The sequence below is a fragment of the Aegilops tauschii genome, chromosome 2 (assembly GCF_002575655.3).
Source record: "Aegilops tauschii subsp. strangulata cultivar AL8/78 chromosome 2, Aet v6.0, whole genome shotgun sequence".
NCBI classification, from domain to species: domain Eukaryota; kingdom Viridiplantae; phylum Streptophyta; class Magnoliopsida; order Poales; family Poaceae; genus Aegilops; species Aegilops tauschii.
In genome coordinates, this window is record NC_053036.3 from 545,027,014 (window position 1) to 545,039,926 (window position 12,913).

Here is a 12,913-nt window from a genome sequence, read left to right on the forward strand (position 1 = left end):
ATCTACTACTTCTTCCTTCGTGTACAAAGTTGTACTAAAGCAACGACAATTAATATGAATCTAAAATCATTTTAAAGTAGGGGCAATTAATATGAATCTAAATTGTTTTAAAGCTGCCACAATTAAAATGGATCGGACAAAGTACTATAATTAGGTCATGGTGTACTATGTTTCCTATGTGAAGTTTTAGTTACTACTAGTAATATAGTACTCCCTTCGTCCAGGTGCATAGGGCACCTAAGAAGGTGCAGCGAGACCTAGGCGCGTATGGATTGGACTAGTCAAAATTAATTAGCACCGCTTTATATGTGTATTTAGTGCACTATTTGGGAAGGTGCACTTGGGCATCCAACCACGGTGCGCGGCCGTTTGCATGCACGTCCGGTAATTGTGCGTTGGGGCTTGCATGGAGTGGCCGTTTGCAATGACTGGCCGTATGTGCCTTGTTATCTGGGTTGGACTCATAAAATTTATCACTCCACACTGTGCTAGCTAAGACTAGCCACAATGGATAGTAACATAGAGTAGTAACATGGATTACTACCTCTATAGTGGGGAGTAACATATGTGTGGTAACATGCAACACTTCATTTATTAGGCTATAGACTCATCTTGTCTTGATATGTGTGATGTTACTCATAATAATAGTAACTAGCTATGTTAGCACATTCCTCTATTTCTTCATTTATTGCTTGCCACATCATCTATTTTATCTAGATATGTGTGATGTTACTATCTATGTTACTCCCACCCACTGTGGGTAGTCTAATTGCAGTGACTTACATTATAGGAATTCCTGGATTTCGTTAGGTGCCTAATGCACTTGGACAGAGGGAGTAGTACATGTATATATACACATGTTGAGGAAGATGTAGGGCCGCGATCCACTACTATGAAAAGTCAGTAAATCAATGGCACGCGTTGTTGTTTATGGGAACTTCTGACAATCTCTCTGTTTCCTCCAAAGTCCAAACCATCTCATTTTTAATATGGAAAGTATATATATACATATCGAGGAAGCAGAGGCCGGTTGCCTTCCTTCTGAAAACGCATCGGGGCCACCGGATAGAATACGCGTCCCAACAACAACAAAAAAAAGTCCCGTACGTGGCGACGAGCCCCTGTGTTAAAATTCGAGCAGTAGAGGCGGGGAGAAGGGGGGACAGCGGACAGCGAGGCTTTTGCCCCACTCCGCCCATATAAATCGGTGGCACGCCCGCGGCGTGACTCTACCGTGGACGGTAGTGCTGGTGGAGAACTCGGCAGCGACGCCCTCCCTTCACAAAAGCCCTCTCCCCCAATCCACTGCTCGCCGGGAAATATCTCGCCCTTCTCCGCACGGAAGCCACGTGCTGTGCCGCGGCCTGCGGGTGAGGACGAGGAGGAGGAGCGGATGGAGTCGTCTTCGTCGGGCGGCGGTGCCAGCAAGGCGCGGCGGAGCGGCAGCGGCGGCGGCGGCAGCGACCCCTTCGACATCCCCGGCAAGGGCGCCCCCGTCGAGCGCCTCAAAAAATGGAGGGTGAGCCGCGCCGCTCCTCCTTCGCTAGCTGTTTTTTTCCTCACATGTTTCGGCTCGTGAGAGCGGGCGGCGGCGAGTTTTGGGTGGTGGTTTGCTCGAGTGCTCGCCCGTTTTGGGAACTTGGGGTTTTCCGCTGCCCGTTTCCACCAACAGATTTGCGTAGTTTTTGCAGGATTCCATGCCGCCGCGCCTAGGGTTTTTGAATTCCAGATATATCGCTAGCTCCTGTTTTTTTCAGAGGCAAGCTAGTTCCCGGTCTCCGAGTTTAGGGTTCAGAGTCCCGCGGTTTTGCCTCCGCATTCCGGGGTCGGGCCTGAATCTGTACACGATTAGGTGGATTTCCACACACTTGATGCTTGTTTGGGAGACGAGAGTGGGGTTTTCTCCTTCCGACGCTTCCGTTCCCATGCTATTTTTTTCCCTTTCGCATCCGTGCTTGCCTTCAGATTCAGGACTCACTAGCTTCCATTTCCCCTTCAATTCTATTTTAAGAGATAAATATCCCCTTCCACCGGGTGGATTTCTTCAGTCGGCCGCTTTGTTCTTCGATTCGATTTCGCGTGCGGCCGGAGGGCGCAGAGCCCACCGAGCCATTTGTTTGGGTTTGATTCAGGGTGGCTTCGCTTTCCTGTTTCGGAATTGATTCGCGCTTCCACTGGCTTTGCGCTGTGCGCTCAATGCTTTCGAATTGTTCTGTCGCCTTTGACGCCGGCTGTGAAGTTGCGTTACATTTGGGCTGCCCTTCCCTTTCTCTGAGATACGCTTCGCTTTTGCATTTTTCTTCAGAATACTGCCGATTCCTTAGAACCCTGTAGATGAATGCGCATTATAATATTCTGGATAGGTGGAGTGGAGCAGCCACGCGTCGAACCGTGGCAGTGCTTGCCGACGTGCTAGTCTCGGGAGTATTCCCGCAGATTAGTATTGTTCTGACGTCTTGAATTTGATAATACTAGTCATACCTAGGCTTGACTCACCGGTATGGTCCGAGACTTCTGCGGATGAAGTAGTATTTAATTTTCTGTTCAGAGTGGCTACATTTGCGTCATCCATGTCGGCAAGCAGTCCTTGAGCTTTTGCAAGCATGCCCGAATTCACAATGTTCGCAATTCCGTATATACACTGTTCATTCATTTAGTACTCCCAAATACCACTCGAAAACGACGCAATCTGTTGTTATCATGTGCTATTCCTCCAGATTTGCTTTGCGATTGTCTTTTCATAAAGCTCTATTATATTCGGGACCGGTGGCCCGCAACTGTCGGATCTCATTCAGAAGTTTTATTAGAACAGGAAATATTAGCTGGAACTTGTTGAAATATGTGGTTGTAGGTTGGTTTGATCCCCACCCGGGGCCCTTGCAGCCAGGTGCAGAAGTGGTTGCTGGCCATTAGGGCTGCCAGCAATTTTAGTTATTTTGAAAATTAATCTTTTGCACAGGAGTATTGTGTTTGCATCTAACTAACAACTTCAAGGAGTGGAGATGGCAAATTTATAGTTGTGTCCGATAATATAGTTGTATCAGGTCTCCTTCAAACTTGGAGTTTCTGACACAATGTTTAGTCTGTAGTTTAATTTTGCAGTATGCTGCACAAAGTTTGTGCTGATGGCGCAACCTTTTACTTAACTCTAATGCGTCTCTTTCTCTTGATGAAATACTATGCCAAGATTTAAGCCATTGCTAGCGCAATGTGGCCTTTGCTGGGTGCTGTCAGTAACTGGAGCTTCTTTTCTTAGGAGGCTGGACACATTGTTTCTTACTGCTGTTGATTGAGTGCTGATCTTTTAGACTGTTCTGAATATAATCCCTTTGATTTTGTCCACTGCAGCAAGCAGCTCTTGTCCTGAATGCATCAAGGCGATTCAGGTACACATTGGACTTGAAAAAAGAGGCGCAAAAGGAGGAAGTCATAAGAAAAATTCGTGCACAAGCTCATGTTATCAGGGTATTGCATCGTCATGTTTTCTCTTTGTTTCATTTAGCTGATTAGTTGATTTATGCTGATTTTTTCTTATTTCCTTCTTTAGGCCGCATTCCGTTTCAAAGAAGCAGCTCGAGTCGGTACGACTACAAATGATGCACCAGGTAATTTCCTTTCTCACCTACCCAGTCCTTCCTGTGCTCTGTACAATCGTCGTTTGGGTTTGCTCTTTTGAGCATTCTAAGCAGACAATTTATTAATGCTTTGTAGGAACTTGCTAATATGTAATATATCATTTGATAGTGGTCATCTGAATTCGGATTGAATTCAGACTATAATCATGGGATGTGCAGATCAGTTTCATGAAATTCTGATAGGATTTCTTGGATGATGATTTTTGCAGAAGCTCATGCCGATGGTGCTCTTGGCTTTGGAATTAAAGAAGACCAGCTTACAGCACTGACCAGAGATCATAACTACTCTGCTCTACAGCAGTATGAAGGGGTGAGCTTATTCTGTTGTCAGTGTGCTTCACACTTTCCTGTCATAGTTTGCGTCTTGTAACCTTCCCTACAGATTTCAGGGCTAGCAAATATGCTAAAGACAGATATTGACAAGGGGATCAGTGGAGAGGAGTCCGATATTGATGCGAGAAAGAATGCATTCGGGGCGAACACATACCCTCGCAAGAAAGGAAGAAGCTTTTTGGTATGAGATTGTTCTCTTATATTAGTATGGCAATTGCTGTCTTCTGTCTGGAGGCTCATTTGGTGTGTTCTCACTGTTATTTAGGCCTTTGTGTGGGATGCTTGTAAAGATTTGACACTCATCATCCTCATGGTCGCCGCTGCGGTTTCATTGGCCTTGGGCATATATACAGAGGTGTGTGTTGGATCTTTAGTTCATCTGTTATTTACCTCTGCATGTTGATCCAGCATCATTCCTCATACTGTTTGCAATTTTCATGACTTGTAGCTTGTAACCAAAACATGTTGCATCATTAGTCCAGCATCATGCCTTGTACTGTATGCAATTTTCATGACTTATAGTACGGAAGCAAAACCGTAGTTGTAACTTATTTTCATTTAGATTTTTCTCTTTGCTCAGCTGGTTACCATTAACTAGATGGTTCATCACCATTCTTGTGTCTGGTTATATGAGTGTATGACTCCCATTACAACTTTTTCTGGTTTCTAGGGGATAAAAGAAGGGTGGTATGATGGGGCCAGCATTGGTTTTGCTGTACTCCTTGTTATTTTTGTTACAGGTATGCCACCACAACCATCTTTCCTGTTTCTGGTTATTTCTGTGAGCAATTATAATAATATCAACGTTTAGTCTGTCCTTTAACTTGCACCGTCAGCGTCTAAATTCCTGAAACTTATCTTAGACATGTTACTTGGCATTTATTATTAACGTTTCACAATGTTGTCCAGCTACCAGTGACTACAAGCAATCGTTGCAGTTCCAAAACTTGAATGAGGAGAAACAGAACATTCAATTGGAGGTTAAAATTTTAGACTCATAATTTTATAAATTGTTTATTCTTCCCGAATAATGTCTCAGATGTTCTCGTTCAGGTTGTGAGAGGTGGAAGGCGAATCAAGGTATCAATTTTTGATTTGGTTGTTGGAGATGTGGTGCCCCTCAAGATTGGTGACCAGGTACGAATGCCATTGATCTTTATTTTGGCTGCAAGCAGTTTGGAAATACAAGGTGCTAATCAAATTTCTGTGTCAGGTACCTGCTGATGGAGTCCTTATTAGTGGTCACTCCTTCTCCATAGATGAATCGAGCATGACTGGCGAAAGCAAAATAGTGAGCTACTTTCATACGCGTTTTTTGCCTTTTGGAAATAGTTTAGGTGAAGTCTTAAGCTGACACTGCAAGCTGGTTGTTAATTGAAGGTAAACAAAGACCAGAAGTCACCGTTTATGATGTCCGGTTGCAAAGTCGCCGACGGCTATGGTACAATGCTGGTGAGTCTATCTGTGCCTACCAAATGGAGAAAATGTCTAGCTACTTTCAGCTTCTGAAAATTTTCTGTACTTAGTGATGTGAACTTGGAAGTGCAGTAACCTCAATTTATGTTTTTCCTGTGGGACATAATAGATTTAAGTTATTAATTGGATCTTGCTTGAAACCATTTTACTTACTGGAAAAAAAGAGAAGGTATCGTGATACTATAACTGTTGTGCATTTCTCACATTTAAATACTGGCATCTTTTTGTCATACATAGTGGGCTGGCTAGTCTCTTTTTGGCGAACCTGAGTCAGCCTGGGCTCAAGTGTAGTTGTAAGGGCTCGAGTGTAGTTATTTTTGGGGCGTTGTCGTAACATATGGTCATGACAGAGGGCATTGCAATTGATCATTGATCATGGGGAATCTACTGTATGTTACCCAGGTGACCGCTGTTGGTATTAACACTGAATGGGGTCTGCTGATGGCAAGCATATCTGAAGACTCTGGTGAAGAAACACCACTACAGGTTTGATCCTGTACTTGTTATTAGCCTACGCATGACTCCCATGTGTTAGACATGTTTTTTGATCGTGTGAATTGGCATGATCTTATTTGTTCTGGAGTAGGTTCGCTTGAATGGTGTTGCTACCTTCATTGGAATAATTGGACTTTCTGTTGCTGTTGCTGTTCTTGTTGTCCTCTTGGCCAGGTATATTAATGCATAGTTTATTTTGGTCAACTAGCCCTGTGGCTTATTCCTGTCACCTTGTTTTCTTCTAGGTATATCGATGCATAGTTTAATTTAGCCAACTAGTTTTGTGGCTTATTTCTGTAACCTTGTTTTCTTCTAGGTATTTCACTGGGCATACGTACAATCCGGATGGCTCTCCGCAATATGTGAAAGGAAAGATGGGTGTCGGTGAGACAATACGTGGAGTAGTTAAAATCTTCACAGTGGCGGTAGGTTTTCAATTTAGTCATGACTGCTGATTTGCATTTTACAGTCTGTTATCTTATCATCTTGGGTTGTAATTAGGTCACAATTGTGGTTGTGGCTGTTCCCGAAGGACTACCGTTGGCTGTCACATTGACGTAAGCATAAATTTATTGCGTAATTTTCTTGTAGCATGCTAGCAATCACTTACCCAATGACACTGCATATTTTTGTCAGGCTCGCCTTTTCGATGCGCAAAATGATGAGGGATAAAGCTCTGGTATGCTGCTATTGCTTGCTTGTGTTTGTTACTGTGCTGTGTTACTTGTAGTAACAGCCGGTCTCATGCATTCTCAACCATATGTTAACAGGTCAGGAGACTTTCTGCATGCGAGACAATGGGTTCTGCAACAACAATTTGCAGTGACAAGACTGGAACATTAACTCTAAATCAGGTGGAAAGCTCTTTCTTTTTAGCATTGTCCTTGTCTTAATACATGGAAATTCCATGGTAGGATTCATGATTTCTCAAATATGCTTGGGCCTTGACTCCTTTCCACTTTCTTCATTGTCATTATTAAGATGACTGTTGTTGAGGCATACTTTGGTGGTGAGAAGATGGATCCTCCAGATAACACTCAGAAGCTATCTGCTGCTGTATCAACAATGATTATTGAAGGAATTGCTCAGAATACATCTGGAAGCATATTTGAGCCGGAGGTCAGGCTATACTTACAATTTACGTCACATGCACCTTTTCATCCTGGAATCTGAACATCTTTTTCTTCCTTTTAACATGTTATGGTTCAGCTGTGTGGCTACTGACTTTTGTTCACTGTCACAGGGTGGTCAAGCTCCAGAGGTGACTGGATCCCCGACTGAAAAGGCTATACTGTCTTGGGGGTTGCAGGTATGGCTTCTCGTAGTAGCGTCAGCCTATATTCTCTGTATCTCCTGCTTGGTAACCATGATCTTTATATTCAACAGCTTGGTATGAAATTCAGTGAAACAAGATCGAAATCCTCCATTCTTCAAGTCTTCCCATTCAATTCAGAGAAAAAGCGAGGCGGAGTTGCAGTGCAAGTGGTAATTCGTTTTTATCTGTAGCAGTGACAATTTCCTTAATTTTTTTATGGTGGATTTATGGTTCTCTTGGCCTCAGCAAAATTACTTGTTTGGCAACTTTGCTTGACATTTTTTCGAAATGTCATGCAAAATAAATAAATTGATTGCCCTTTCAATGAACCATTGCTGAATTTAATTTGCTATAATAGGCTAAATAGCATCTCCGTCCATCCTATGGGCATGTCTTAATAGTTGTACTGCTAATGGTTTCAGCTGATGAAATTGTACCATTTCTATGATTCTATGTCAGTACCCTTCATTTGTTATATTTGTTTCACACTGTAATCCACACTCAGTGGGCTGTAGGAACAGGTTACTTGTATCTAAGATCATCATTACTCACAATTATGAGTAACGATGTACATCTTTCCTGCTTCCTTAAAGGATCGAACATATTTTTTTGTTGACAAATTAAAATCAAGATAGTTATAGACCTTAATTAATATCTGCTCAATTGGCTGCTATTGTGTTCTCTCCGACCCCTTCAAATAATGCTTTTTTTTTTAAATTTCTGGAGGGTGACTCTGAGGTTCATGTATACTGGAAAGGAGCTGCTGAACTTATTTTGGAGTCATGCACTAGTTGGATTGACAAGGATGGCTCAAAGCAATCAATGACTCCTGAGAAAGTAAACTTCAAATTCTCATCATTTGCTCAAGTACAGTATGGGTGCAACTAACTAACTAGCTAATTACTGTTTAAGGTTGGTGAGTTCAAGAAATTCATTGAAGACATGGCTGTTGCTAGCCTTCGCTGCGTCGCCTTTGCTTACAGACCTTGTGAGATGAGTGATGTTCCAAAGGAGGACCAGAGGGCTGACTGGGTATTACCTGAGGATAACTTGATTATGCTTGGCATTGTAGGAATAAAGGTAAGCAGCAATCCTGCATTTTGAACTACGAGCCATGATTATTAATGGGGTATTATTATTTTGATAGCTTATCACTCCTTGATGTTGTGATTAGTGGTTGAGACTCGTGTCATTGTTTGCGTTTGCGTATGTGCATATTACTGGTTCTGTCATTGTGTGTGTTTGCATACATGCATATTACTAGTTCTACTGGCATTGCTCTCTCTCTCTCTCTGTCTCTCTCCCTCAGACCCTCTGTATCCAATTTGTTTGCACTAAACTGTTCGTCTGGATAAGTACTACTCATATCTCAAACAAGTGCATGCTAAAATCATGAGTAAAAGCTATAGAAAAAGAAATACTGTTGGACATCTGTTAGCTGCTCTTTAGACACAGAACCATCAGGATTGCTCCTACCTTTGATGGTAGTAATGCAGAAACCTGTACTAGTAACAATAATAACATTTCTAGTGATAATAACATTTTTGCCACATGCATGAGATCATTACCTTATATTTCTTGCCTAATGTTTTTTGCAACATTTATTGAAATTTTGCATGCACAAGAAGCATGGGCTACTACCAAATCTGTAAGCGATACCAACATATGTAGAACTTGCATGAGTACATTCTCTTTTATTTCTTGCTTAGTGATTTACTGTTAACATTTACTGACATGTAGTAGCAGCCTTTATAAGTCATGAACCATTTAGACCTTCATTGGTTTGCAAGAATTTACAACCAATTCACTTTGCAGGATCCCTGCCGCCCAGGAGTTCAAGATTCTATTCGCTTGTGTGCTGCAGCTGGCATTAAGGTATTTCTTATATTCTTGTGTGAGTCAGTACGCTTGTTTCTGCCATATCTTAGTAACTGTATACAATGAAGAATAGACGGTTGGACGAGTTCCATAACTTTGTTTTGTACTAGCTATGTTAGCCAAGTGTTTTTCAGGGTCACTTGTATTGAGTTTAATTTTTGAATGTCTAGGTCCGCATGGTCACCGGGGATAACCTTCAAACCGCCAGAGCGATTGCCTTGGAATGTGGTATTCTTACTGATCCTAACGTATCAGAGCCAACCATCATTGAAGGGAAGACCTTCCGGGAGTTGTCAGATTTGGAAAGGGAGGAAGTCGCCGACAAAATCTCTGTATGTTTATTCCCCTCAATTGCTTGCATCTTGTTGATTTCAGTGGATAAAACCTATAAGTAGATTACAACCTTGTAAGAAACTACAGTGCTTCTTTCTGTGATTTCTTGTTCCCTGCAAGATTACATGAACCTGGGAGGTGTGATGTATGAGACCAAAAGCCAACAGAATGATCAACTGCTGCGATGTAGTATTCGATATGATTTGCATCAGTGGTGTAGGAATCAACCAAACTTTTGTTTGGTGCACACTTACTAATTACCTAATTCTCCTGGTATCCATTTTTCTTGTTATGGGGTTATGTTGTTTTGATTTTGTCTATGCGCCCCATCATGTGCTAAACTGTTAGATATGCAGAAATATAGAACACAGAAATATGAGTGAACAAGGTTTTTTTCCCCATGAATAAAACTATTGTGCTATCTTGTCTTAATTTGATGTTTCCTTATATTTAGTTTATACCAATTGCTTTATGTTTTGCATATCATTTCTACTTTGCCCTTTCATTGAGTGTACTCTATACATTGTTACAGGTTATGGGGAGGTCTTCACCGAACGATAAGCTTCTACTTGTTAAGGCACTCAGAAACAGAGGTCATGTTGTCGCTGTAACTGGTGATGGCACAAACGATGCCCCAGCACTGCATGAGGTTTGTGAATTGCTATTCATCATTTTGTTTTGCATCAAGCTGTTGAAGCTATCTTCAGGACATGTTCAAGAACCACCATCCGGTAGTACTTACACAATTTTGAATTCATAGGCCGACATTGGTCTCTCAATGGGCATCCAGGGAACTGAAGTTGCCAAGGAGAGTTCTGATATTATTATCTTGGATGACAATTTTGCGACACTCGTGAGGGTATGTATATTGTGTCCTCTTATTTTACTGCTTTTTAGCTGAAATTGTATTCTCTAGGGCGACATCTGATATTTGTTTCTGGATTTAGGTTGTCAGATGGGGACGTTCAGTTTATGCAAACATCCAGAAATTCATTCAGTTCCAGCTGACTGTCAACGTTGCAGCCTTGATAATTAATGTAGTTTCTGCTGTCAGTTCTGGTGACGTGCCACTGAATGCTGTCCAGGTTCGAATTCTTAAATATGTTGTGCCTGGAAACTTCCAGATCACCGGACAAAGTTTTTCTCAAGATATATTGTGTAAAGTTCAATTGTGGGTCGTGTATTTCTACGTCTCACTGTAGTTCGTTTAAGGGTATTTTCTTTGTGCTGGTATTCTGAACCAGTTATAAGATACACGAATTGCTCATACCAGTTTCTGTAATGATGGGTGATATTTGTATGCTTTTGCCTCCCTTGTTTACAGTTGCTCTGGGTTAATCTAATCATGGACACACTGGGAGCGCTTGCATTGGCGACTGAGCCACCAAACAACCATCTTATGCAGAGACCACCAGTTGGGCGGAGGTTTGTTCTCTTGTGCTATTGTTGCTCAAATATCTTCCTTTGTTTCGGCATAATTTAAGCTCACTTATCTGGCAAACTTCATGGATTGGAAGTGATTTGCCAATATCTTCCATTCCGCAATTAAGTGCCAACATAGTTTGCTTTCTGCATGCTGAATCTGTCCCGACCTTGTTGTTTGCAGGGAGCCTTTGATAACAAATATCATGTGGAGAAACTTGCTCATAATGGTATGCTGTATATGCACTTTACTTTACTCTTCATATCTGTGGCCATTCTGCTGCCTAACGAATTGTTTCTTCAGGCTTTCTATCAAGTTGCAATCCTCCTTACTCTCACCTTCAAGGGCCTGACCCTTCTACGGTTGGAACATGACAACCCAGCACATGCTGAAATTCTGAAAAATACCTTCATATTCAACACATTTGTTCTCTGTCAAGTGAGTCATTGGCTTTTGCTCTAGTCTGACTCGGAAATACCTACAGTTGATTTGGTGGGGTTAAACTTAACCCGCAATCTTGTCTTCTGCAGGTGTTCAGTGAGTTCAACGCTCGGAAACCAGATGAGCTGAATATTTTCAAGGGTATTGCAGGGAACAAACTCTTCATTGCCATTATAGCCATAACGGTTGTTCTCCAGGTAAGAAAAGGGCGCAGAAGTTGTTTTTGTGCGGTTCTGTATGCCACATGAAGTGATCTCGGTTTTGCTATTGTCACTTGCTCATTCCTGTATTATATATGTGCAGGTGCTTATCATCGAGTTCCTTGGCAAGTTCACGACAACAGTCAGGTTGAGCTGGCAGCTGTGGTTGGTGTCCATAGGTCTTGCTTTTGTCAGGTACAAGTTCTGTTTAGTTTATGAAACAGAACATATATATCTTTGTACCCCCGTTTAAAACTTTAGCTGATGGGATCTTCCTCTTCTTTGCTCAGCTGGCCGTTGGCACTGGTAGGAAAGCTTATCCCTGTTCCAGACCGTCCGTTCTTAGACATGTTCACTTGCTGCTGCCCAGGGAAGAAAGAGGGTATGTTTCACATCGCGTGCTTTCTTTTCTTGCCTAGGCTCGACCTCATGTTGCCATTGTTGGCCCACTATCCTTGCATATCTTTCTTTGTTTTGTTTTGTGAAAAACTGTTCTTGCATATCTGCTCCTCCGTTGATCGTGCCCCTCACATGACTTCTATGTTGTGCAGCTGATGATGGGAAGGAAGACAGTGGTGTGAAGAACATCGAGGTGGTGTGAAGTGATGGGCTGACATCGAGGAGGACCTTTGCAGTTTTTGCTTGGAGCTTTTAACATGATCGGGGCTGTAATTATCTGGTGATTTGGATTTGTAAATACACTAGGTTTGGAGTGGATATTAGGTCTCTCACTTTTGGAGATTTGATTTGCCACGCTATCTTTAACATCACGCCTGACCCTGGCCACTGGTGGCTGACTTGGAAGCTGGAATTTAGCTTAAAATGGATGTTGGAACTTGGAAGGAGCACTAACAGTTTGTCTTCTGTTGCTTTTCCATTTCGTTTATTAATCTGCTCTGCCATTTCTGTGCACATTGTTTTCTTTGTGGCGGTGCATCGTCCTGTGAGAGCTGGGTCAGGATAACTTGCAGTAGTAAAACTATTTCAAAACCTCAGTGTTGTCAAAACCGGAACGAATCAATCAATTCTGAGTTGATGGTTCTAAGTTCTAACCACTTGTGCCTTGGCGATAAAGCTATCCTGCATTTGCTATGTTAGTGTGTTATGGTGCTCGTTCGAAGTAACACGGCGGGAGTAGGTATATGTGCTGGGTTTGTTGGGTTTGGAGGTACACGTGGTACGCCACACACGTTGAAAATTGAGTTGGAATCATGTGTCATGAGCACATATGTTGGTTCGTCTTGGCGTTCCGTGTAGGGATTTTCTCTTTCCCGTGCTGTTGACACACACTCGGTCGGGATACTTTTGTCAACCTTTTTGTTCACACATGTGCAGCATTGTAGGCGTGTTCCTTGTTCTGCTCACGGGTGAGAACTGTGAATGA

At 42.3% G+C, this 12,913-nt stretch overlaps 1 protein-coding gene across 1 annotated transcript; it reads left to right on the forward strand.

The window, feature by feature from the left end:
* Window positions 1-1,221: 1,221 nt before the first annotated feature.
* Window positions 1,222-12,381, forward strand: LOC109748497 (calcium-transporting ATPase 5, plasma membrane-type). The gene is made up of 34 exons (XM_020307519.4): window positions 1,222-1,519; window positions 3,349-3,465; window positions 3,548-3,605; window positions 3,845-3,945; window positions 4,018-4,149; window positions 4,234-4,323; window positions 4,639-4,708; window positions 4,878-4,948; window positions 5,022-5,105; window positions 5,182-5,259; window positions 5,349-5,420; window positions 5,847-5,930; window positions 6,031-6,113; window positions 6,256-6,364; window positions 6,441-6,496; window positions 6,576-6,618; window positions 6,710-6,793; window positions 6,921-7,058; window positions 7,183-7,248; window positions 7,326-7,424; window positions 7,981-8,091; window positions 8,167-8,334; window positions 9,070-9,129; window positions 9,303-9,464; window positions 9,998-10,114; window positions 10,226-10,324; window positions 10,413-10,550; window positions 10,790-10,890; window positions 11,072-11,117; window positions 11,192-11,326; window positions 11,419-11,526; window positions 11,633-11,724; window positions 11,820-11,911; window positions 12,081-12,381. The coding sequence occupies exons 1-34, from the start codon at window positions 1,394-1,396 to the stop codon at window positions 12,128-12,130; spliced, it is 3,240 nt and encodes a 1,079-aa protein (XP_020163108.1). The 5' UTR covers window positions 1,222-1,393; the 3' UTR covers window positions 12,131-12,381.
* Window positions 12,382-12,913: the final 532 nt, after the last annotated feature.

Coding starts and splice junctions, on each gene's coding strand:
- LOC109748497 (XM_020307519.4), top strand. CDS start 1,394: ATGGAGTCGTCTTCGTCGGGCGGCGGTGCCAGCAAGGCGCGGCGGAGC. Junction 3,946..4,017: donor CTCTACAGCAGTATGAAGGG/GTGAGCTTATTC, acceptor CCTTCCCTACAG/ATTTCAGGGCTAGCAAATAT. Junction 11,725..11,819: donor ATAGGTCTTGCTTTTGTCAG/GTACAAGTTCTG, acceptor TTCTTTGCTCAG/CTGGCCGTTGGCACTGGTAG.